The 27,101-nt window shown below is 39.2% G+C and overlaps 1 protein-coding gene across 2 annotated transcripts in view; it reads left to right on the top strand.

The window, feature by feature from the left end:
* The window catches only part of Lmbr1 (limb development membrane protein 1), a 125,008-nt gene that overhangs the window by 16,577 nt on the left and 81,330 nt on the right, over nucleotides 1-27,101 (top strand). The window contains exons 2-5 of one of the 2 annotated variants that reach the window (XM_055612725.1): nucleotides 2,264-2,336; nucleotides 4,625-4,664; nucleotides 9,928-10,067; nucleotides 25,106-25,209. In XM_055612725.1, the coding sequence (XP_055468700.1) occupies nucleotides 2,264-2,336; nucleotides 4,625-4,664; nucleotides 9,928-10,067; nucleotides 25,106-25,209 (357 nt within the window). Of the gene's footprint in view, nucleotides 1-2,263; nucleotides 2,337-4,621; nucleotides 4,665-9,927; nucleotides 10,068-25,105; nucleotides 25,210-27,101 lie in introns of those variants that run through there. The other variant, XM_055612726.1, reaches the window with a different exon arrangement.

Genomic DNA, 27,101 nt, shown 5'->3' on the forward strand with positions numbered 1-27,101 from the left:
GTCTCAGCATCTGCTTTGATACCCTGCTGGGTAGAGTCTTTCAGAGGCCCTCTGTGGTAGGCTCCTGTCCTGTTTCGTTTTCTCCCTCTTCCTATGTCTGTCCCATTTGCTTTCTGAGTGAGGATTGAGCAACTTCCCTAGGGTCCTCCTTCTTGTTTAGCTTCTTTAGGAGTATAGATTTTAGTATGTTTATTATATGACTAATATCCACTTATAAGTGAGTATATACCATGTGTGTCTTTGCTTCTGGGATACCTCATTCAGGATCATCTTTTCTAGTTCCTACCATTTGCCAGCAAATTTCATGATTTCCTCGTTTTTAATTGCTGTATAGTATTCCATTGTGTAAATGTTCCACAATTTCTGTATCCATTCCTCCGTTGAGGGACATATAGGTTGTTTCTAGATTCTGGTCATTACAAATACAGCTGCAATGAACAGGGTTGAGCAAATGTCCTTGTTGTATTCTTACGCATATTTTAGATGTATGCCTAGGAGTGGCATAGCTTTGCAAAGACTGATACTTGTACCAAGGACCATACATGGAGATAACCTAGACCTCTTGCTCAGATGTAGCCCATGGCAGCTCAGCCTCTGAGTGGGTACCCTAGTAAGGGGAACAGGGGCTGACTCTGACATAAACCCAGTGGCTGGCTCTTTGATCATCTCCCCCTGGGGTGATGGTGCAGCTGTACCAAGTCACAGAGGAAGACAATGCAACCAGTCGTAATGAGACCTGATAGGCTATGGTTTGATGGAAGGGGAGGAGGACCTTCCCTATCAATGGGCATGGGAAGAGAAGAGAGAGAAAGGATGGGATTGGGAGGGGATGAGGGAGGGTCCTACAGCTGGTATACAAAGTGAATACACTATAATAATAAAAAAAAATTTAAAAAAACACAACAGAGCAACGGAACCAGAAAATTTGAACACAGGGGTCTTCCTAGAGACTCATATTCCAACCAAGTACTATGCATGGAGATAACCTAAAACCCCTGCACAGATGTAGCCCATGGCAGTTCAGTTTCCAGATGGGTTCCATAGTAATTGAAAGAGGAACTGCCTCTGACATAATCTGATTGGCCTGCTCTTTGGTCACCTCCCCCTCAGGGGGGAGCAGCCTTACCAGGCCACAGTAGAGGACAATGCAGCCACTCCTGATGAGATCTGATAGACTAAGATCAGAAAGAAGGAGAGGGGGAACTCCCCTATCAGTGGATTTGGAGAGGGGCATGAGTGAAGAAGGGGGAGGGAAGGTGCGATTAGTAGGGGAAGAGGGAGGGGCTTATGGGGGGGGATACAAAGTGAATAAAGTGTAATCAATAAAAGTAAAAAAAAAAATATAAAAAAATTTAAAAAACCAAAATGCAAAGCAGATATGCCAAGTGGTCCACCAGTTCCATTTGGATCCACATTCAAAGGAAATGAATTAGTTTATGAGAGACACTGTGCTCAGGGTTCGCCATGTCAGGTCACAGAGACAATTGACATGTGTGACAGTAGATGACTGAATGGGTAAAGTCCCTAAGAGTGAATTTAGTAGGCCTGCTGCATGGCCCAGTGACTTGGTGAAGAAGGGTACACTGCATGTTAAAGTCCTTGAGGGCACATTGTAAGTTGTCCTCAGGAATGACGCTAAGCTAACGAGGAACTCCCTCCTTTAATTAGCACAGCGGGGAGAGCACTGCCACTTGTAAGGAGCGGAACCTCAGATCAGATACAGTGATCCTCACTTATATATAGTGATCAAGACTTATATCACAGTTGAATAAAAATTTTAATTTTGATATATTGAACTTTTTTTTTTAATTTTCATTTTTTTATCCATAGTGGTCTGAGATGTTTCTTGTAAAACTTCCTGTGATTAAATCTGTCAGGTCGTGGTTCCAGTACACCCTTTACATTATTGCAGCTTTTACCATGCTATGCTTTTCAGGAGGGCAATGTGTACTCATTGACTTCAGTTTTCAGAATTGTTGATGATGGTTTGGCTCTTTACACTTTCACATAACTTTTGAAAACATTTTATCAAGTTATGAAAAGAGAAACTCTTCAGTGGACTTTCTCACCAAAACAGTGTTAAACTAGAATAATTGACCAGTTCACACATTAATATTTTTTAGCAAAATGTTACATTTGTGAAATGTTTTACTTTTCAATAGTTTAGATCTTTCATTTCCTTTAGATACCAAAGATGTAGCTTTTATTGTTTATAAAAATGACAGGCAAAATGTAAATGACCTGCTAAATTTCTTCATTTCAGATATGTTTTCTTCTTTTTGCCATTCTCTACATTGTTTCCTACTTCATCATTACAAGATACAAGAGAAAATCAGGCAAGTAAAAACAGTTTTATTGCAGCTTTCATCAGAGCTGGGTGTCTGGGGTGGTATATGGGCTCCAGCAACACACTGTGGTACAGCCGTGCCGAATATGCTGATGGCTGAAGTAAACAGTTGTCTGGTACACTAAAAATAACCCCTCGGGAACCTGACTATGCTCAGGGTCACCCTCTTAGGCCAGAGTGTATGCTTATCACAATTCTCATGTCCAACTAAGAATAGTGTTGGCTGTTTAGCACCTGGGAAATTCCAGAGTTTATGAGGGTATTTGGTTCCTTGTGGCTGGTTCTAGCTGAGTGGCCCATTCATCCCAGCCCCCTTCATTTTCTCACTACAGAATTGTCTGTCCTTACTTTCTTCTTTTTCTTTTTTCTTTTTTAAAAGAAAGATGTATTTTTTTTATTTATTTTTGTTTTGTGTGCATTGTTTTATGGGTGTTTTGACTGCATGTGTCTTTGTGTACTTGTATACATGCCTCATGTCTGTAGAGGCCAGAAGAAGGTGTTGGATCCCCAGGAACTGGAGTTATAAATGGCTGTTAGCTTCCATTAATTGCTTGGACTCAAACCTGAGACCTCTGCAAGAGCAGCATGTGTTTTAAAATGCTGAGCCATTTCTCCAGCCTGTTTTCTTTCTCTAAAGCAATGTAGAATTTAGAATATTTATAATTGTACTGGTATTCAATTATATAGTATCCTTGAATTATTTCATTTTGTCCTGAGTTAATCAGAGGGTTTTTTCATAGCTTTATTATATTTTTAATGGACTGTATTATTTTTTTAATGGACTGATCAATTCATACATTTTTTGGGTTAGTGTTTTTTATATATACTCTAGCAGATGCCTAATGCCTTCTGTTAATTCTCAGCTATTGATTTTGAAATCATAGTGTTTTCTATCTGTGATGCTGGGCTGATGATTGACGCTGTATGATACTTAAGGGTTCCATGTATTAAAGATTCTTTGATATAAGATCATCAGTTTAAAACTCTTCAAACTAAAGGAACAGCTTTTGTTGCAGTCTGCTGCTTTAGAGCCGTAACCTGGCTCTGTGACTGTCTGGAAGTGTCCTTGGATCCTGTAATCTGCCAAAGATGTGAAGATCTGCAGGTTTAAGGCAGTACCTCCGCTGTTTTAAAGATGCTTGGTCACATGGCTTCACAGATTACACACATAGAAGAAAGGAGAGGGTGTGATTGAAAACATAAATGTATTGTTTAAAGAGAAGTAAGGGTGATGCACAGGAAAATGTAGACTTAGATGATCTTTAGGTTAATCCAGTAGTTGTAGGGAATGAGAAAGACTGTGGACCTTGTTGGTGGAATAGAATGGACATTGATAAGGAGATAGGGAACCTTTTCTCCAGACTTGGTGATGGATTAGGTGTGAGGGTAGCAGGATGAAAATTAACCGTGAATGTGATTTTGTAGTGCCTTTGATGGTAAACTTATTTTGGGAAGTCTGCAATTCAGGATAGATATTGCAAAGAATTACCCAAACACCCCATTGACAGTGAGGCAATTAAGCTCCCAGAGGTCCAGAGACGGAGAGTCTCTCAGGACATGAGACAAATGAGCTGGAAGGACTGGGAGGTTTTTGAAATCTTTGTGTACTTACAAAGTCTTTTTGGCTGGTAAGTTTATGAGCAAGTATAAAAGAGGTGGTGTCTAGGAAGCCTGAGAGGAGAGGGGTTGAGGAAAGGATCCAAATAAAGTCTGCCTGCTACTTAAGAAGATATGGAAAATGACATTTTTCTGTGTGTAACTTGGACAGTGCTTTTGAATTGTTGAGGAGCTGCTATCCAAGGTAGTTTAGGATGGTTTAAGAAAATATTATCATTTCCTTTGCTAAAGAAAATTCAAATTAAAGGAAAGCAGATAAGTTCTATTTTATAATAGAAATGTCTGTTGGCCATTAACAACAGAACGTTTTATTCATGAGCAGCTTATCCTGACATTGTCTACCTGCATTTCACAATGTCCTGTGTTTCTAAGTTTTATTTTCTTGAGACTAGGTGTTTGTAAAATTTTGACTTACATTCATCAGTTAATCATCAATTTTCAAAAAAAAATCACAACTCACTTTTTAGTTATACTCACTCTACATGTTATAATGAAATTTGCATTTGGTCTTTGTTGAAGTCAACAAAATACTCTTTGAAAGTCTTTGCCATTTAGTAATTGAGTTTTTAAAACTTTATTTTTTTTGTATATTTTTAGATAAATTCATTAAATGTTTTGTTGGAGATAAAATAGTAATACTATAAACATTTTTTTTTACAGATGAACAAGAAGATGAGGATGCTATAGTCAATAGGATATCGTATGTATTCTAAAATTTAATTGTTTCATTTGTAGTTTTGAAATTAAATTTTGGAGAAATAATTGTTTAAAGTACTAATCCTTATTAATCATATTCTTAAAAAGCACATGTAAGCAAGTACACACAGTTAATTTAGAACTGATTGTCTCTTGATAAAATGGGTTTATTCAAGCACATGCCTATAGTGGTAAGGGGTGGTGGTGGGATGATCAGGAGTTCAAGGCTAGCCTCAGCTACATAGTATGGAAGGCCAGCTTAGACTACATGAGACTATATTCCCTTCTCCTGCTAAGTGCTTATTTAAAGAAATGGCATATTTTATCTTCAGGAGACTTAATGAGGAAAGGGGCTTAATGGTAGAACAATTGTTAAGACCTTTTTTGGCATAGTGGGCACAGGCTTGTATTCTCGGCACTATCAAGGTAGAGGCAGGAGGATTAAGAGTTTGAGGATAGCCTGGCTATACAGCAAGACCCTGGGAAAAAGGGCCAACAGTCAAGCCGTCAGTTGTCTGTGTCCCGAGCACATAGACTCTCTGGTCAGAGTGACATTTGCCTGTGAATGCGCCCAGGGAACTGGTTGCCTTATGTTCCTTCTTTGTGAGATATAACATAAATGTACTTTAATTTTTCAAGTATCAAACTGAATGGCAAACAATTAAGTTCTTTCTATTAGATTTTTCCTATTAAAATGTGAAATCTAGGGCTGGAGAGAGAACTCAGTAGTTAAGAGCATAGGCTCTCTTGCAGAGGACCTGGGTTTGGTTTCCATTACCCATATGGTGACTCACAACCACCCCTAACCCCAATTTCAGGATCCAACAGGGTAGCATGGTGATATACTCTGTGAGAGTGTTGGTGTCACCGTAGGCTGTAGAGGGTGTCCATGCCGAAGGGAGCCTACCAAGAGTATTGGGAGCTGAGTGTCAGGACAGTTTAGTCCAGACAGGAAGATAGGTATCTGTATAGAATTGGATCAGTATGCTAGGAAATTGGTTCCTTGTAATGGTGGGAAGGCTTGATCAAAGTCAATAGGAACTAAAACCTAACTAAAAAAAGAGCAAACAAAAGCGACTATTGAGTTGTTGGTTTGGAGTTGGGGTTGTGTCATTGTGAACACAAGATTTTCAATACCTGCGGGTAGTAGAACTGCAATAAAAAAGCGAGTGTGGCCATGTGTTTGTATATGCAGAGCGTGCACTATATTCGTCAGCTTTATCTATCTCCTGAGGATGTCTACAAGTAGCAGGGAATTGATATAATGCCCAGGGAGTGTTTAAATAGAATTTATACTAAGTAGAACCTGGACTCTTTAAAGGCTAATAGAAGGGCTGGATAGGGAAAGGCCCAGGTTAATTTTGTATTTTACTTGTACAGAATGTAAAGATTATTGGGATATTTTAAAGGAAACAGTCCTCATACAAGTCCTCACGTCAAATTGGGACAATTTAAACCTCAAAGAATAATTCTTGTAGTGGATGTGAAGCCACTGCATATAGTGGGGTGATCTTGAGCCCATCCTGATAACCACCAGTAGATGAAGAGTTTGGAAGTGTGACAAGAACAGGGTTCTCTTGTAGTTGCAAACTTATCTTCCCATAAAATACTAACTGAAAGGAAGAGCATCTTAAGAGTAGAACATCCTGGTAGTCACTTCCTTGACCTGGGACACAGAAGACAGGGTCATTAGAGAGACAGCAACCATAAGTCACTCATGGCCTGCAGAGAAAACCACAGAGCAGCAGCTTGTGATATTCTTGCTTAAGAATATCACCAGCTTAAGGCTGAAGTCCTTGTTTCCCCATTCAGCTTTCCTTCTGCACGTTATGAGAATCTAGGCTTCCACTTTATGCTCCCAGCCTCTCAGCTGCCTTTGACTCCTTTCTCTAGCATCTTGTTGGGAGTCGTATTGGTTCTGTCTGTGTTCAGAGTCTGACTTGTCTTACCATTGTCTCTTCAGTTTTCCTTGCTTATTCTATTTTCTGTAGTGCCAATCACCTTTAACATATTATGCAGTTACCTAGTTAATGTTTTATTGTTTATTGTCTGTTTTATTGTTTATTGTCTGATGCCCTTGTAGCACTAAGTGGTGCTTTTACTTAGAAGCCCCGTGAAGGCAGAAATGGATGTCTTGTTTGCTGTTCTAACATGCCGGGTACAGTGCTGGCTCAGAATCAAGTGTTTGTAAATATCTGGTCAGTGAGTGAGCAGCACCAACATCCCTGGATCAGTCTATGCTATGTACATTAGTGGCCCTTTCAGATAGTTGCTTGTGGGCAACCCTGATGGTGCTACTGGTTGAGAACCACTGATCTGAGTGAGCACTTGGGGCTGAATTCACAAAGCTTTTATTGATTAACTGGACAAAGACTATGACAGTTACTTTTCTCATCACTGTGACAAAATGCCAGTCAGAAGCTAATAAAGGGGGAAAGATTTGTTTTTGCACAATTCACAGACCACATTGTTGGCAGTGTATGTCAGTGTTTTGTACTGGCCCCTGGACCAGAAAACAGAGCAAGCATACAGGCTGGAACCAGAGGTGGGTGAAACCTAATGACCTATTTTTGCCAGCCAGTCTACACTTTATGGAAACATATCAGTTTTCAAATGGTACCACAAATGTCACCTCAAAACATAAGCCTGTGGGGACATTTCAGATTCAGACCAAAACACTTAGAATGACATGTTGGCACATTTCACAGTTAGAAAGGAGGGAATGCTGAAGTTGTAGAAGAATTTCATGAAGGAAGTGCTTATCCACTTGAAATATCCAAGGTCCAGCATCCGAAGTCCTGACACTTGTTTGCTACCTGGAAGTGTGTGGCAGCCTTGTTGAAGTAACTTAAAGTGGTTTCACTGCCTTTGTCATCACTTCGTGAAGCTGCCTTACACTATTACCTGTAGATGATGGCTTTCTGAGTTATTGGTAACATTCAAGTGAGCTTTGACCATCCTCCTGCTAAGGAGATAGTCACAAATGGCAGATATTCAAGAAAATATTTTGTTGTGCTGCTGCCATAATCACAAAAGGTCCAATATTCTGCATATATATTTTTACTACCCTAGTTTGGAAGGTGACATTTCTGAAAGGGTGTGTTTTATGATTGTACAAGCAATGTCTCTTCTATACTTTGTAGCTCAGGGCCTTATTTTAAGGGCTGTTGTCAGTATTAGCTCTACCACATGAGTGGTGCTGTGTGCGCAGCAGAAGTGGCTTTCTGTTCTCTGGGTAGGTCTATCACAGTAACAAAGTCTGGAGTGGAAGCCAGGGATGGTGGTGCACGTCTTTAATTCCAGTATTCAGGGACGCAGAGGCAGGCGGATCTCTATGAGTTCAAGGCCAGCCTGGTCTACAATGCCAGTCCAGGATAGCCTAGGCTATACAGAGAAACCCTGTTTCAAAACACCAATCCAAACCAGACCAAACCAAACCAACCAACCAAACAACAAAAACTAAAACCCCCACAAAACGTAAACAAACAACAACAACAACAAAAAAAAAAACCAACAAACACAAAACACAGAGTGTGGAATAGAGGCTTCATATCTGTTGAAAAACAGAAATATAGTAATATTGACCAAATACAATGCGTTTTCGGGGCCACTCGTGACTTCCTGATTTATCTCTTTGTTTCAAGTGAATTCCTTTTGTCAGGGCATGGGTTCCAGTATTGAATTTGGAAGTTATGTTGCCCTGGTGTGTGGTCAAAGTATTATGGAAGCTAAGAGGAAAGAGAAGCTGATTTTACTGAGAGGAACAAGGTAGGAGTTGAGGGACAGGGGTCCATAGTGTTGGGAGATTGTACAGGTCCTGGGATGGTGAGTATTTGGATTTGGCCTTGGCTTTGATGTTGACAAGGGTGATGCTGATCAGTTGATGGGCAACTTTTCCAGGACATGTGCTCTTCATTCTGCTGGATCAATTCATGATGCTTCTGTGTCTGAGCTGGATTTTGTTTGGAGTGGCCGGTTGATCTACATTAAATAGTTGGCTTTAGCTTTACTGAACCCAGGGGTTTCCAGGGTACTTGTGCCTGTGTAGGCATGCACTTCTGTTTGCCACAGGATGGTGTTGAGTGCAAGGTTACTTGATTAATGCATGGTAGGGCATTTCTTGCATTTCTTTTCACATTCTTTCAATATTAACGTCAGTGTGATGGATATTCAGGTTTAATCTTTAATTCTAATTAAGTTTTCTTTGCCACTACTGCTGCTCTGTCTTCTGCTTGCTTACTTTCTTCCTCCCTTTCCCTCTCTTTTCCCCTGGTTTTCTTTGTTTTCTGAAACAGGATCTCATTATGTTGGCCTGGTGCTTTCAATGTAGACTAGGCTGGCCTTGAACTCACAGAAACCTACCTCTCTCTGTTTTGCCATTTATTTATTTATTTATTTATTTATTTAAATTTTTTTTCAAAGTTAGGTGTTCGTTATAAAAAATTGAAAACTTTTCAGAAATGTGTAACTGAGAGGTGAAAGTCCCTACTGATTGTACTTTGTCCTGTGAGTTGTTATAAATGATGATAGATTTTGAAATAACACATTTTCTTGGTGCCAATTGAGAGCCCACTTTGTATTTATTGTCAGCATTTTTTATTCAGTTTGCTTTGTTGACTTAATTTATTTTAGATTCTTTTTTACATATTGAAGCTATATTACTTAAGAAGTATTGTACTATTTGCGATATTGATTAGCATTATAGTATTATTTACTACTGCTCTGCTATTTACTACTATAATTAAACCTTGTTTAATGAGTTATCAAGGGCTTGTTCAGTGTGATGGTTCAGGAGATGGTTCAGTGTGTCAACATACTTGCTGTGTGAGCTTAGAGACCCGAGTTCAATATTGGAATCTTTGTAAAAGTAGAAGGAGAAAACAGATTGTACATAGCTGGCCTCTTAGCTTACATGTATGCCATAGCACCCCTTCCTTCCCTGGCATCATACACAAATACACACACACACACACACACACACACACACGCACGCACGCATACACATGCACACACATGAACGCTTGCGCACACACACATGCATGCACACGCACACAAATAGTAATGGTAATTTCTTAAAAAGTGTGCAGCACTCTTTAAGAGTATATACATCTTTTAGGGATACTTTTTAGGGATTTTGCCTGGTTGCACTTTTTTTTTGTCCCTCAAGTTGCATATCTGTAATGGGATTCTTACATAATACTCTGGCTGTTGCTTGCATGCTCATTACTTTCCAGACCCCCAGTGATGATGCCTCTTCTCTCTTGCAGGTTGTTTCTGAGCACCTTCACTCTAGCAGTTTCAGCTGGTGCTGTTTTGCTTTTACCCTTCTCAATCATCAGCAATGAAATCCTGCTTGCTTTTCCTCAGAACTACTATATTCAGTGGCTAAATGGCTCCTTGATCCATGGTTAGTATATATTACTTAATAGAATAATGATTAATGCATCAGGTTTTTTTTTTTTGTTTTTTTTTTTTTCAGTTTCCTTCACAATTTGTAACATCTTCCAGTAACTATTGTCTTTTTAGGGTTTCTATTGCTGTGATAAAATACCGTGGCCAAAAGCAACTTGGGGAGGAAAGGGTTTATTTCAGCTTATACTTTTATATCATAGTTTATCACTGAGGGAAGTTGGGGCAGAAACTTGGAGGCAGGAGCTAATATAGAGGCTGTGGAGGGGTGCTGCCTACTAGCTTGCTTCTCAAAGCTTGCCTATCCTGCTTTCTTATATACTCCAGACCACCAGCTTAGTGGTGTCAGAAATAGTGTGTCACACTATACCCCCAGCTGACCTGGAATTAACTATGTAGGCCTTGAACTTATGGCAGTTCTTGTGTTTCAGACTCGGGAGTGTGGAATTATCGACGTGAGCTACTAGCCTGGGTATTTCCTGTGATTTTGATTCATTTAAATATTTTAGGAAAAGACTTTTTGGTTCATCTGGTTAGGTCAGAGGACCTTAGTGTCTACAGAAGACTGGATGGAGCAGAGGCTACACTTGCTATTTTGTTTTCTTGGCCATTTTAAAACACAATAGAATAAAAACACGGTCAGGTTAACATTTTAATGTAATTTAAAGAGTAATGATGGTAGCTGGGTGTGGTGGCACACACTTTTAATCCCAGCACTGGAAGACAGAGGCATGCAGATCTTCGCGAGTTCCAGGATATGCATGGATAGCTTTCTTATTGCTCTTCCTGGTCATACCCCTTCTAGTTTCTTAGTGTTGGTTTTTGTGGGCAGTGTTGTTAAGTATATCATTACTTCCTGATGTCAAGCTAATTTTATTATGTTTATATAATTTGATAGTTATATGGGAAGTTAGATACACTGTTCATAAACACCAAAGGCAGGCACAATTGGGATACCTCACTATGAGATATTTTTGTATAGACACAAATAATTTCTCTTATTCCAGTGCAGAGAGATTTTATAATAGTGAAGACAGATTGTGCAACAATATCTTGAACAGTAGTCAGCAACAAGTATTTACTGTTTTTTAAGCTAAAAATTTTAGATTTTTTTTCTAATTTATGAGCCTTCTTTTGAGTTAATGGTAAAATATCTTCCTTTAACAAAAATTATCTGACTTGCCATTTTACTTAGAAAAACTTGTATCCATTGGGTGGTGGTGGCATATGCCTTTAAGCCCAGCACTGGAGAGGTAGAGGCAGGCAGATCTCTGAGTTTGAGGCCAGCCTTGTCTGCAGAGTGAATTTCAGGATTCCAGGACAGTCAAGGCTACACAGAGAAACTCAGTCTTGAAAAACAAAAAGGACAAAAAGACAAAAAAAAAAAAAAAAAAAAAAAAAAAGGAAAAGTAGTAGTAGCAGCAGTAGTAGCAGTTGTACCTACAGCCCCTTGTTTCTATTACAGAATTTGTAGTTCCTCTAATTGGCGACTGAGAGGGGGAGTCCCTTCTCTGTCCAGCACTGCCTTTCCTGATGCTGGCTGCTGGGAGGTCTGGAGGGCTTTGGCTATGAGATAGAGCTGCCTTTTCAGTTGCTGGTAATGTTTGTGCTGTAGCCGCTAGAGAGCGATGTGAGTCTGAAGTGACCATCAGCGTCATGTAATTGTGAACCAGCAAGGAAGGTATTGTCTAGTAGGACTGTTCTGTGTGACACAGGAGTAAGCTTTACGTCTTCTCTTCTTGTGAAAGTACAGGAGGTGCTATTGCAGAAATGACTCTGAGTGGCACCTTAAACCTAGAATGAACAGGAATACTAAAATAAACAAAGCAGAACATGGCATCACTCTTTTTGTAGTACATGTATTCACCATGGCTTATAGCACATGTAACTTGAATCTTTTCAAGCACTGAATCTGTGCTGATTATCTGTCTACCCATCATATTCTCTGCAAACATTTTTTAGTGCCTGGCGGTCTTCAGAGGTTCCCTTGTTGCTCTGAGGAATGAGACCACTTATTCTGCAGTGACTTCTACCGATATGAGATGGGGGCTGAGCGTCCCCAGGCACCAAGCAGCTTTCTGTCCTCTGTGGACGCTTGTTTAACTGTCTCCTATTGGGTATCCAGGGGATTTTCACAATGTCTTTTGACTTTTTCATAAATTACATAGATAATTATTAGGAAATTATTAGGCTAATAAATATCATTGCCAAACTGTTTTCTGAAGTAGGTGCTTCTGACAGGTGGTTCAGATGCCTTAATTTCTAACACAATCCCAGCAACATCAAACACTTATATCTTTGATATGACTAAGAACTAGTTTTCATGATTATCATTGGAAAGATTAGTGATCTCTCAATTTTAGTTCATCCATAATATCTAGTACATATATAATTTGTCATGTTCTTTTCACTCTCTGTTTTTTAAATATTGAACTACATGGTCTCTTTATATGTAAAACTAAACCTCTATATAGTGTTTATTTATAGTTGCTATTTTGATTTTGTATGCTTTTTGGGATCTAGAATTTTTGTGTTTTTGTATTGACTGCTCTTTTTCTTTCTTTGGTTTCTCTAATTGTTTTTCTGTGTGGAAGAATCTCTTCTACCATGACTGTAACAAGCACTAACTTCTTGTCGGCACTTTGGTTTGTCCTATTATACCTCAATGTCAAACACTTAGTCTTGGTGAAAGCCCGGTATCAGGCCAAGAACTGTTTCTCAAAAGGCAAACAGTTATCCAAAGAGGCCTCCACTGTGATTCTTTGATTCAGCATGCCATACATTTTAAGCTGGAGCAGAGGAGGCAGAAGTGTCAAAGTGGCATAATTGGTATAACTAATATAGCAATAAAACGATAAAGGGTAGATGGAAAAGTTCATTTGCAATGTTACTTTTGTGTGTGTTGACAAGTTAGTAGAAAGACAGGGAACGTAGCGTTGCGTGTGGATAAGCAGTGGCACGGAATAAAGTGTGCTCAGGAGCTAGAGCGAGGGCAGGGGTTGTGCAGCACTGTGCCACACACCGCTGAAGATCTACTTCTCTGCCGTATTCTTAAAATTAAAGCCGGTAACGGCAATTTTGAAAGAGGAGAGTGATAGAGTTAAATTATATTCTAAAAGTCTGGAAATAATTCTCCAGTTTTGGAGTTCTTTTTCTCCAGTGGTCCGTCCAGTGTTTGCTTCATTTTTATTTGCTGGTGTAGAGGTATACATTGACAACTGAGTATCCAGCTCAGGTTCAGTTGTTAAAATGAGCCTCAGTGATCTGGCTGGTCTCTGTGAAGACTGCACTTTATTTTGATTTATCAGGAACAGTGAAAGACCCGTCTTTTCTTGCAAAATCTTTTTTAAGCTCCAGAGAAGGCCAAACAAGCTTTCAGAGTATCAGCAGTCAAATTTATAAGAAAGAGATATTTACTAATGAATAGTAATTAAAAGATAAACCTTAATTTTTTTTGTTCCGCAGTATTATATGCTACTAATAGTTTACTAGTGAATTGATACTGATAGTTCAGCTTGTTGTCACAGTTTGCATCAGCACAGTGGCTAGACATTGAAATACTGTTTATCATATGAAAAAACAGTCTTGGTGTTCAGAGTAGGAAAATGACTTAGGTTTCCTTAGTTTCCTGGATCCAAACTCTGGATGGTTTGTTGTTCATTATGGATGAGGGTGCCAGGAAATATATCTTGTTAGATAAAGAGGTAGGGGAAAGGATACTTATAGTTCATGGTACCCCTACCTCAGTCTCTTTACTTTGTGTAGTACAAAGGCTCAAATCCAGGGCCTTTGCTCTATCAGATCAGTAGACTCTAACCCTGAAGTTCTGTCAACATGATCTGAATTTTGTATTTTGGACTATTTTGTGACACCAGCAGGTGGCGGTAGAAGATAAAGAACCTTATGGAGAGCTGGCAATTCGGTCGTGTATTTGAACCTGCAGCTGAAATGCCTTCTGGAGCTGGGCATTGGCTACTTAACCTTCAGTAGCTTGTTGTGGATACTGACTTTGACAAACCATTCTAGTTTTGTATTCTGTTATATTGAAGTGTGTAATTTTAGCCTTTGGAAGCAGAGATTTGATATTTTTTTATTTTATAAATTAGTATAAATATATACAATAAAATATGTGTCATGTCGGTAACTAATTTTCAATTGTATAAAAACTATAGAATGTGTTTAAGGGAAAGACTATAAATTTATTGAGCTCTGAAAAGTTGATCAGCCACTTTGCAGTGCATGTTGGACACACACACACATTTATTTTCTCCAGAAAGGACTAGCCTTGTACTCATGGCCTTTTGCCTCCACCTCCAAAGTGCTGTAATTACAGGTGAGCCACCACACCTGTCTTTAAATACACTTGTTATGTTTGTATATTAGACAAACTTTTATTGCTGAGTTCAGACTTTCTTATATGTATGACATTTAATAATTAGATCACCCTAATTCAGTTCATTTTTCTTTCTTCTGGTTAATAAATATAATTAAAAATGCATGGCAAAGACATCTAATTTCATCACATGATAGGTTTATCAGTGTGATAGTCTCCTGTGACTTTTTTTAAATGTGTCCACAAGATACTGTTTTCTTTTTGTGAGATGGGGTCTTACCGCATAGGCCTGTCTTGCTTGCCTGCAACTTGCTGTATAGCCCATGCTGGCCTCAAACTTCGATGGACCTCCTGTTTCTACCTACCTGGCCTTGGGATTACAAGCATGTGCCACTACTCCTGACTCTTCTACATTGTTTTTGGGGATTCAGTTTGGGTGTTAATAGTCATGCAGCAAGCACTTCATTGATGAGCTAGCACCATTGCCCTATTTTAGTTTTAAATGAGTGACTTGTTAGAATCATTATCATTATTATTTTTGATCTGTGAGTTTTTGCCTAAGGCAGATTTTACTTTTTTTTTTTTTTTTAAATGAGACAGGGTTTCTCTGTATAGCCTTAGCTATCCTGAACTTGCTTTGTAGACCAGCTGGCCTCAAACTCACAGAAGAGTTGCTTGCCTCTGCTTCCCCAAGGGCTGGGATTAAAGGCATGCACTTCCATGCCTTGCTCAAGTTTTACTTTTTTGACTTTTGGCCTGCAGAGAAGAATTTAGATTTCTTTTTCTAGAAATATATGGCTATATAGATCAACAATAAGAATAAAAAGTCTTTTTTTGTGTGCTACAAATGACAGCTTTTTTTCTGTTTATGAAAATACAGCAGACATTAGGATTCATATATTTGTATTTGGTAGTTTTTCTGCAGCTGATGTTTGAGTGGTGTGGACACTGTAGCTAGAAACTGAGAGCCTGGCTTGTGTCTCCTGCTCAATTTATCCTTGTTGTTTTCTACCTTTTTAATGCATTTTCTGGGGGAAACTAGGTGATACAGAGATATGAGAGTTAAGCATGTCACAAAGGTGTTCAAATATACACCTCATGATTTTTAGAGTACTTCTGTGCCTTTTATAGAAGATTTAGACTGTGCAGAAAGGTAGAAAGAAAGAGTCCACCAGCCTGCTATATTTATGTTGTCAATAAGTTGTGTCTCTTTTGGCAATTTTATGCTTAAAGAATACTTACTTGTTTTTGTATGTGTCTGTGCATATGTGTGTTATATGTGTGTTGTGTTGTGCATGTGAGATCAGAGCAGGACACAGGATGTCCTCCTTTGTCATCTTTCCTCTGTTTCCTTGAGAAAGGATTTTCCACTGACCTGGGAGTGCAACTGTCTGTGTTGGATTGGCTGGGCGGGAAGCTCTTGGGGTGAACTGTCTCTGTTACCCCGTTCGGGCTTACAGGCAGGCGCAGCGATGCCTGGTGTCCTGCGTGGGTACTTAGATTCAAACTCAGGTCATGAGGATGTTCGCAGAGGAAGTGCACTTACATAGTGAGCCAGTTCCCCAGTCGTGCTTAGTTTTTGTCATTGTCAATCTTGTGTATTTTTAATGTTATGTAACATTTTTTTTTTTGTAGTGTAAGCTTTTTTGAATAAAATTAAGGAAAAGTAATGGCAAGGAATGAGGTGAGCTAATTTTAGCTATAATTTGCACCATTTTCTTGTCCCTGCTTTGTCTGAGTGCTGGTGCATTAGAATTTTTCTCTTTTTTTTTTTTTTTTTCTTAACCTTTGTTTAAAAATTTGGGTGTTGTTTCTCTTCTATTCTTGCTAAGAGTAGGGTTGTAACCCATTTAACAGGAGAAAGGCCAGTGGCAGAGCTGAAGTCCTTTCAAGGCCATGACAGTTGAGTGGTCTAAATTTTGACTGTCAGATATAAAGTGCTTCTCACTCAGATGACTCCTGTAAGCTCCTTTAACTCAAAGATAGGATGGACACTTGCTTTTGACCAAGACAGTATAGTGTACTAGATATATAGAATATATCTAATGTGTTGGGTTATTAAAATAGAGTTGGAAAAGCTTTTTGCTGTTGTGAGTGCTTGTGTATATTTTTAGGGGGCTGTGTGTGTACGCATACATGTGGAGGCCAGAGATCAACCTCAGGTGTTACTACTTATGAGACACCCACCTGCTTTTTAAAAACTGGCCAGTAAGCCTGGGAGATCCAGCTAATTCCACCTCCGCAGCTCTGGGATTATAAGCATATCTTACCGTACCTTGATTTTGACATTGGTACTGGGGGCTGAACTCAGCTCCCCATGCTTGCATGAGTGTTCTTTTTCCATGCACACCAGAAGAAGGCATCAGAGATTCCATTACAGATGGTTGTGAGCCACTGTGTGGTTGCTAGGAATTGAACTTAGGACCTCTGGAAGAGCAGTCAGTGCTCTTAACCACTGAGCCATCTCCCCATTCCTACAAAGCAAGCACTTTTACCAAGGGGGTTGTCTTCCCAGCTCCTTGAAATTGAATTTTTAAATTTTTTCCTGTAGTTTGAAGGTGTTTTAAGGAGGCTTTGTGTATGTGTGTGTGCCTGTCATTACACAACTGAAAAGATAACTGAAGTATTGTTTTGTCCTGTTTAATTGGCTTAAACATGGCCTCAGTTACGCACTTCACTTTATGCCAGTAGACAGAATTAATGAGCTAATATATTCTGAAAAAAATGTTACAAAGCTGATGTGTTCTTTTGGTAGATAACATAATTCACTTTATGAGGTAGTAAGTTTAAGATGGCATGGGTAGTAGAAAGAAACCTGGAGCCAAGTTCCAGGTGTGTCATTGTGAATTATGGAGTTTGTGTGTGAGAAGAATTTATTGAAACTCTTAAAAAAATAATTTGCTTTGGACTGAGATACATTTCTACAAAATTCTTTTTTTAGTTATTTTTGGAGTTATTGTAAATATTTTACTTTTTGATTCTTATAAGTAGTTTTTCTATTTTGCATAAGGATTTTATTGAAACAATATCTTTGTTTAGTCCATTAGAATCAGGAGAGCTGTTCTTTTAGTTTAAAGCATTTCTTTTGTCTTGAGAAGATGGAAAACATGATTCTTTTCTAAGTGGTCTTCTTCCTCAAGCATGAATATCAGTAGCAGGCACTGGATGGTCATAGGACTCTGGACCTTTGCAGCCATTGGTTGCTAATGTCTAAAATATTCTTCCTCCTGTTTTCTCCAAAACTCTGCCTCCAGTTGTCATTACACTGGAAAGTAGGGTTCTAGTTTGTGAGTTTATGTTTTGGTTCATGATAATGTTACAAGGCTATCCTCCCTCTCACGAATCTATAGATTTAACACAATGCTAGTCAAAATCCCCGTAGGCATTTTTGATGGAAATTGATAAACTTATTTAAAATTCAGTCTAGAATTCAATGAATTTTCAGTGGCTTGGGCAACTTTGAAGAGAATGAGCTTGGAGGACTTTTTACTTCAAGATGGTTTTCTTTTTTTTTTTTTTTCTTTTTCTTCTCTTTTTTCTTTTTTATATTTTTTCATTACAGTTTATTCACTTTGTTTCCTACCTGTGGCTCTCTCCCTCCTCCCTTCTTCATTCCATCCTCCCCCCCTCTTTTCCCCATGTCCCTCCTCCAGTCCACTGATAGGGGAGGTCTTCCTCCCCTTCCTTCTGATCCTAGTCTATCAGGTCTCATCAGGAGTGGCTGCATTGTCTTCCTCTGTGTCCTGGTAAGGCTTCTCCCCCATCAGGAGGAGGTGATCAAAGAGCAGGCCAATCAATTCATGTCAGATACAGTTCCTGTTCCCATTACTATGGAATCCACTTGGACACTGACCTGCCATGGGCTACATCTGTGCAGGGGTTCTATTTTATCTCCATGAATGGTCCTTGGTTGGAGTATCAGTCTCAGAAAACACCCCTGTGCCCAGGTTTTTTAGTTCTGTTGCTCTTCTTGTGGAGCTCCTGTCCCCTCTAGGTCTTACCCACTTCTTTCATAAGATTCCGCGTGCTCTGCCCAAAGTTTGGCTATAAGTCTCAGCATCTGCTTTGATACCCTGCAGGGTAGAGTCTTTCAGAGGCCCTTTGTAGTAGGCTCCTGTCTTGTTCCCTGTTTTCTCCCTCTTCTGATGTCCATCCTCTTTGCCTTTCTGAATGAGGAATGAGCATCTTACCCAGAGTCCTCCTTCTTGATTAGTTTCTTTAGGTGTACAGATTTTAGTATGTTTGTCCTATATTATATGTCTAATATCCACTTATAAGTGAGTATATACCATGTGTGTCTTTCTGCTTCTGGGATACCTCACTCAGGATGATCTTTTTTAGTTCCCACCATTTGCCTGCAAATTTCATGATTTCCTTGTTTTTAATTGTTGAGTAATATTCCATTGTGTAAATGTACCATAATTTCTGTATCCATTCCTTAACTGAGGGGCATCTGCATTGTTTCTAGCTTCTGGCTATTACAAATAATGCTGCTACAAATATGGTTGAGCAAATGTCCTTGTTGTATACTTGAGCATCTTTAAATATATGCCTAGGTGTGGTATAGCTGGATCTTGAGGTAGCACTATTCCTAATTGTCTGAGAAAGTGCCATATTGATTTCCAAAGTGGTTGTACAAGTTTACATTCCTACCAGCAATGGAGGAGGGTTCCCCTTTCTTCACATCCTCTCCAGCATGTGTTGTCATTTGAATTTTTGGTCTTAGTCATTCTGATGGGTGTAAGATGAAATCTCAGGGTCATTTTGATTTGCATTCTACTGATGAGTAAGGATGTTGAGCATTTCTTGAAGTGTTTCTCTGCCATTCTATATTCCTCTATTGAGAATTCTATTTTTAGCTCTGTACCCCATTTTTAAATTGGATTACTTGATTTGTTGCTGTTTAACTTCTTGAGTTCTTAAATATTCTCGATATTATCCCTCTGTCAGATATAGTGTTGTTCCTTTCCCAGTCTATAGACTGTTGTTTTGTTCTGATGACAGTGTCCTTTGCTTTACAGAAGCTTTTCAGTTTCATGAGGTCCTGTTTGTTGATTATTGATCTTAGAACCTGTGCTGTTGGTGTTCTCTTCAGGAAGTTGTCTCCTGTACCAGTGAGTTCAAGGCTCTTCCCCACTTTTTCTTCTAACAGGTTTAGTGTGTCTGATTTTATATTGAGGTCTTTGATCTACTTGGACTGTAGTTTTGTGCAGGGTGATAAGGATGGATCTATTTCCATTTTTCTACATGTAGACATCCCATTAGACCAGCACCATTTGTTGAAGATGCTGTCTTTTTTCCATTGAATGGTTTTGGCATCTTTTTTAAAAAATCAGGTGTCCATAAGTGTGTGGGTTTATTTTAGGGTCTTTTATTTGATTCCATTGATCCACCAGTCGGTTTCTATGCCAGTACCATGCAGTTTTTATAACTGCTGCTCTATAGTACAGCTTGAGATCAGGGATGGAGATAACTCCAGAAAATTATTGTAGAGGGTTGTTTTAGCAATTCTGAGTTTCTTGTTATTCCATATGAAGTTGAGAATTTTTTTCCAGGTCTGTAAAGAATTGTGTTGGTAATTTGATGGGAATTGCATTGAATCTGTAGATTATTTTTGGTAAGATGGCCATTTTTACTATGTTAATCCTGCCAACACATGAGCACGGGAGATCTTTCCATCTTTTGAGATCTTCTAATTCTTTCTTCAGAGACTGGAAATTATTTTTTCATACAAATCTTTGACTTGCTTGGTTAGGGTTACACCAAGGTACTTTATGTCCTTGTGGTTATTGTGAAGGGTGTTGTTTCCCTAATTTCTTTCTCAGACCTTTTGTGTTTTGTATACAGGAGGGCTACTGATTTTTTTGAGTTAATTTTGTATCCAGACACTTTGCTGAAGGTGTTTATCAGCTGTAGGAGTTCCCTGTAGAAATTTTGGGGTCACTCAGGTATACTATCATATCATCTGCAAATAGTGATACTTTGACTTCTTCCTTTCCAATTTGTATCCCGTTGATCTCCTTTAGTTGTCTTATTGCTCTAGCAAGGACTTCCAGAACTATGTTGAAGAGATATGGAGAGAGTAGGAAGCCTTGCCTTGTCCCTGATTTCAGTGGGATTGATTTAAGTTTCTCTCCATTTAGTTTGATGTTAGCTATAGGCTTGTTGTATATTGTCTTTGCTATGTTTAAGTATGTGCCTTGTATCCCTGATCTCTCTAATACTTTAAACATGAATGGATGTTGGATTTTGTCAAATGCTTTTTCAGCGTCTAGGGAGATTATCATGTGGGTTTTTTCTCTTTCAGTTTGTAAATATGGTGGATCATATTGATGGATTTCCATATATTGAACCACCCCTGTACCTGGGATGAAACCTACTCATCATAGTGGATATCTTTGATGTGTTCTTGTATTCGGTTTGCAAGTATTTTGTTGAGTATTTTTGCATCAGTGTTCATAAGGGAGATTGGCCTGAAATTCTCTTTCTTTGTTGGGTCTTTGTGAGGTTTAGGTACCAAGGTGACTGTGGCTTCATAGAATGAGTTTGGTAATGTTCCTTCTGTTTCTATTTTGTGGAATAGTTTGAAGAGAACTGAAGTTGGCTCTTCTTTGAAGGTCTGGTAGAATTCTGCGCTGAAACCATCTGCTCCTGGGCTTTTTTTGGATGGGAGACTTTCAATGACCGCTTCTATTTCCTTGGGGGTATAGGACTATTTAATTGATTTACCTGGTCCTGATTCAGATTTGGTAAGTCGAATCGATCAAGAAAATTGTCCCTTTCATTTAGATTTTCAAATTTTGTGGCATATAGACTTTTGAAGTAAGTCCTAATGATTGTTTGGATTTCCTCAGTATCTGTAGTTATGTCCCCCTTTTCATTTCTTATTTTGCTGATTTGGATGGTGTCTTTCTGCCTTTTTTTTTTTTTTTAGCTTGGCTAAGGGTTTGTCTGTCTTGTTGATTTTCTCAAAGAACCAGCTCTTGGTTTCATTGATTCTTTGAATTGTTTTATTTGTTTCTAATTGATTGATTTCAGCCCTGAGTTTGATTATTTCCAGCCGTCTACTCCTTTTTGGTGTGTCTGCTTCTTCTTTTTCTAGGGTTTTTAAGTGGGCCATTAAGTTGCTTGAATGAGCTGTCTCGAATTTCTTCTTGAAGGCACTTAGCGCTATGAACTTTCCTCTTAGCACTGCTTTCATTGTGTCCCACGAGTTTGGGTATGTTGTGTCTTCATTTTCATTGAGTTCTAGGAAGACTTTAATTTCTTTCTTTATTTCTTCCCTGACCCAGCTGCCATTTAGTAGCAAATTGTTCAGTTTCCATGTGTGTATAGGCTTTTTGCTATTTCTGTTGTTGAGGTCTTGCTTTATTCCATGGTGATCAGACAGGATACAAGGGATTATTTCAATCTTCTTGTATCTGTTGAGGCTCGCTTTGTGACCAACTATATGGTCTATTTTAGAGAAGGTGCCATGAGGTGCTGAGAAGAAGGTAAATTCTTTTGTGTTTGGGTGTAAGGTTCTATAAATGTCTGTTAGGTCCATTTGATTCATGACCTTTGTCAGAGACATTGTTTCTTTGTTTAATTTCTGTTTTGTTGACCTGTCCTTTGGGTTGAGAGTGGAGTGTTGAAGTCTCCCACTATTAATGTGTGGGGATCTATGTGTGGTTTTTTCAATGCTTCTTTTACAAATGTGGGTGCCCTTGAATTTGGGGCATAGATGTTCAGGATTATGATGTCTTTCTGGTGGAATTTTCCCTTGATGAGTATGAAGTGTCCTTCCCCATCTCTTTTGATTAATTTTGGTTGAAAGTCTATTTTATCAGATATTAGAATGGCTACTCCTGCTTGCTTCTTGGGTCCATTTGCTTGGAAAGCCGTCTTCCAACTCTTTACCCTCAGGTAATGTCTATCTTGGTGACTTAGGTGTGTTTCTTGTATGCAACAGATTGCTGGGTCTTGTTTACACATCCATTCTGTTAGTCTGTGTCTTTTTTTTGGAGAATTGTGTCCATTGATGTTGAGAGAGATTAATGACCAGTGGCTGTTAGAGCCTTTGATTTTGATGTTGGCTGTAGTCATAAGGTTGTGTGCTTGGTTGCTTTTTGTTTTACTGTAATGAGGTTAATTATTTCCTGTGTTTTCTTGAAAGTAGCTAGTTTTCTTGGGTTGTATTTTCTTTTCTAGTGTCTTCTGTAATGCTGGATTTGTGTGTAGGTATTGTTGAAATTTGTTTTTGTCATTGAATATCTTGTTTTCTCCATCTGTGAGGACTGAGAGTTTTGCTGGGTATAGTAGCCTGGGCTGACATCTATGTTCTCTTAGGGTCTGCATGATATCCATCTAGGCCCTTCTGGCTTTCATAGTCTCTGTTGAAAAGTCAGGTGTGATTCTAATGAGTTTGCCATTATATGTTACTTGGCCTTTTTCCCTTGAAGCTCTTAGTATTTTTTCTTTGTTCTGTATACTTACTGTTTTGATTATTATGTGGCAGGAGGATTTTCTTTTCTGGTGTAATTTATTGGGTGTTCTGTAGGCCTTTTGTATTCTTATTGGCTTCCTCTTTAAGTTGGGGAAATTTTCTTCACTGATTTTGTTGAAAATATTTTCTGGGCCTTGGAGCAGGGAATCTTCTTTTTCCTCTATTCCTATTATTCTTAGGTTTTGTCTTTTTATGTTGTCTTGAATTTCTTGGACTGTTTGTGTCAGGAATTTTTTAGATTTAACATTTTCTTTGACAGATACATCTATTTCTTCCATTGTATCTTCCACACCTGACATTCTTTCTTCCATCTCTTGTAGTCTATTGGTTATGCTAACCTCTGTAGTTCCTGTTTTCTTCCCTAAGTTCCTTCTCTCCACAATTTCCTCCATTTGTGTTTTCTTTAATTTTTCTAATTCTATCTTCAGATCTTGAGCCGTTTTGTTGATTTCCTTCACCTGTCTGACTGTATTTTCCTGTTTTTCCTTCAATTCCTTCAGCTGTTTGTTTGAAAAATCCTCTTTTTCTTTTATTTCTTTCAGTGATTTAAGCATTTCCTCTCTAAAGGCCATAAACTGTTTGGTTGCAACTTCCTGTATTTCTTTACAGATGGCCATAATTTGTTTGTTTATATCTTCCTCTATTTCTTTATGGATGGCCATAATCTGTTTGTTTTTATCTTCCTCTATTTCTTTATGGATGGCCATAATCTGTTTGAGTTTATCTTCCTCTAGGTCTTTACTCATTTTATTTGTTTCCTCTGTTATCCTCTTCATGAGCATAGATCTTAGGTCATCTTGAATTTCAATTATGCTGGGGTGTCCAGGGCTACTTGCCCCTGGATAACTGGATTCTGGAGATGCCATATTGCTCTGTGTTTTGTTGGTTGAGCTTTTACGCTGGCCTCTACTCATTGGGCTATCTTAGGTGTTTGGAGTTACTTTCTGGTGGTTCCTGGAATCCTTTGGTGGAGAGAATCCCCTTGGCAGGAAGATGGTTTTTCCTGAAGGAAGCCTTCTCAGCTTTTTGGGTATAGTCACTGGATGGCCGGTGTTTTTCAGGAGTTGTGGCTGCTCACCTCAGGTGTAGAGATCTGTGGTCCTTGTTAGTCGTCCTGAAGACAGCTGCCATGCTTCTGGGTTTCTTGCTGAAAAATTTAGTGATCTGCTGCTGTAACCTGTGTGTCCCATGGTTTGGTCAGTTTTATTAGGGATAACTGGTTGCCCCTTGGAGCAGTATCTGAGGGTTGATCTCGGGGATTCCGGGCTTTTGTAGGTCTGAGGTTGGGACTCTGTGCCCCAGTACCCAAGCAGTAATCTGTGGCGGGTGGGTACTGCTCTCCTGGTAACAGCAGGCTATCTGTGCACAGCAGGTCCCTGGGTTGGGCCTGTCTGCGGGACCTTTTCCAGGGATATACCGGGTGGCCTAAGTCAGTCCCCTTTGCTTCATTCCCTGTGAGGATTTCTCCCGACAGTGACTCCCAGTCTCTGGTGCCCTGGGGTGCACAGCTTTGTCTGTGCTGGAGAGCTGGGCACACAGCAACTGTCTGTGCTCGCGGCTGGAACCCAGTTTAGTGATGGCATCTTGTACCCGCTGGTCTTCGAGACTTTCCAGGGAAAGACTGGGTGACCCAAGTCAGTGCCATTTCCTTCCTTCCCTGTGGGGTTTTCTCGAGACTGGGACTCCCAGTCTCTGCTGTTTTTGTGCCCACCGATCAGCTTGGGAAGGTGATCAGGACACACAAGTCTGTGGCTCTGGTCTGGTGACCTAGTGCCTGTGCGACCTGGGATCTCTTCCTGGTTCTGGCTGGGTGACCTGAGAGTGGACTGTGCCTTGGGGGTTTCCTCTCACCTGGGAAACATGATTGCTGTTGTTTTAGGGTCCAGAGTTAAGTCTCTTGGTTGCTGTACAGTAAATGTTGGAAAATGTTGTCCTGCTCCTCAGACGCAGTATTCTCCTGGCACCGCCATCTTGTTCCCCCTACAAGCCAGTAAATGGTTTCTATATCGACTTTCTCCAATAGATACAAATTACAGATAAGAATGTTTAAAGTAAGTATGTAATTATTTTCTAATAGCCACGTTTAGATAGTCATTTCAAATTGATTTTTATTATTAAAAATATAGATCCTGACGAACATCACAATTTATTGAAATTTGAAATGATGTGCCAATATCTAACCTGATTTTCTTATTTTTTCTTATTGTCATCTTTGTAGGTCTGTGGAATCTTGCTTCTTTATTTTCCAACCTTTGTTTATTTGTGTTGATGCCCTTTGCGTTTTTCTTTCTGGAATCGGAAGGTTTTGCAGGCCTTAAAAAGGTAAGTAAATTGAGTTTGGATTAAATTTATTAAGTGATGAAGTAAATATCACTCACATTAAACTAGAAGTTGATATAAACAAGTGGCTGAAGTACTAAATAATGATGTTGACACATTATTGATATTAATAATATTGCACAGTAAGTTATCTTGTAGTGTTCCTTGTGGAACTGACAAGCTGACATCACAACTGTTAGGCCTTTCTAGGAGGCCTCCTTCACTTCAGAGCCCGGTAGGACACACTTACATCTTGATGTAAAAGCTATTCCACATCTAATATTTTCAGGGTGGTAACACATTATGAAATCACATACTCTGGAGTAGATAGACCCTCACGGTTCTGAGAATGGCTCATCTTGTATGGATGTGGAAGACTTGGGAGGGAGCACACTGGGAAGCTTTTTGAGAACATCTGAAGACATGCCATGACTTTATAGCAGGGGATGACTGACTCTGACTTTGAATACAGAGTGTCCAGCCATAAACTTTTGGGATATAATGAAAAGACTTAAGTAGTTAATACTTGACAGAGTGAGCTAGTGTTACAATTGAAGCATCTTACACTTTTCTGTTTTTTTTTTTTTTTTTTTTTACTTGTATTCCTATTGCAATATATGGAATGAATTATGCTTATTTATTTAACAAATCTGACATGAGAAGTTGTAAATGTGTGGATTATTGGTTTTTATTTCACATAGCTTGTCTTCTTTTTGTATGTGGCATATGAGCCTTTTGGTGTGTGTGTTTACTTATGTCCTTTCAGGTCCGTGGAAAGGACAGAGATCAAAATCAGGTGTCTTTCTCAGTTCCCTTTCACTGTGTTTTTTGAGACAGGGTCATCGATGAATCTAGATCTCATCAGCGTAGCTCAGCTGGCTAACAAGTGAGCTCCAAGGATCTGGTTGTCTCTGCCTCTGTAGCTCTGGAGTTACAGATATACACCCCTGTGCCAGCTTTTACATGAGTGCTAGGGGTTTGAACTCAAGTCCTCATGTTTACATGGCAAAAACTTTACTAACTGAGCCATCACCAGTCCCTTCACATAGCTTTACAAAGTATAGAATGCCTTGTGAATTTGTGTGTCTTCCTTGCCCAGGAATATGCTAGTAACTGTGCTGTTTCAGTTTTAGTTATGACGCCAAAGGAATGCTGTTTATGTGGGGTCTTAGGACTGAGATTGTTTAATACTTGGCAGTCTGAGCATCACAGGGGAAGGGCCACTGAGAGGCAACTATTTTTGTGGACTGTTACTTCAGGTATGAACACTGCTGCTGAAAGCTGTCAGCTAACTTCTTATTTAGTAAATGAACTGAGATGAGAATGGATTGTAGTTTGCTTTCAAGCATTGAAAAACATTGAGAAAACTGGCTTTTGTATGTTGGAATTATTTTCTGTTCTTATATATTAAGAGTGACAATTAAAATTATATAATAGAAAAGAACTATTTTGTTTTAATTTAGAAACCTGCTGTAGGTTGGCATGGTAGTGTATACCCTTAGTTCCATCACTTGGAAGGCAAGAGGCAGGTGTGTCTCTGAGGTTGGAGCCAGCCTGGTTTAGTTCCAGGACAGGCAGGGATACACAGAGAAACCATGTCTTGAAAAAAAACAAATCAAGACCTATAAGATAGGATAAACATACTGAAATCTGTACACCTAATGAAGATAAACAAGAAAGAGGACCCTAGGTAAGAAGATCAACCCTCACTTAGAAAGACAAATGGGATGGACATTGGATGTAGGAGAAAACAGGTAACAGGACAGGAGCCTACCACAGAGGGCCTCTGAAAGTCTCTACCTAGCAGTATATCAAAGCAGATACTGAGACTCATTATCAAACCTTTGGCAGAGTACAGGGAATCATATGAAAGAAGGGGGAATTAGTAAGACCTG

This window comes from Psammomys obesus, unplaced genomic scaffold (genome assembly GCF_907164565.1).
Source record: "Psammomys obesus unplaced genomic scaffold, mPsaObe1.curated_primary_1811, whole genome shotgun sequence".
Lineage (NCBI taxonomy): Eukaryota > Metazoa > Chordata > Mammalia > Rodentia > Muridae > Psammomys > Psammomys obesus.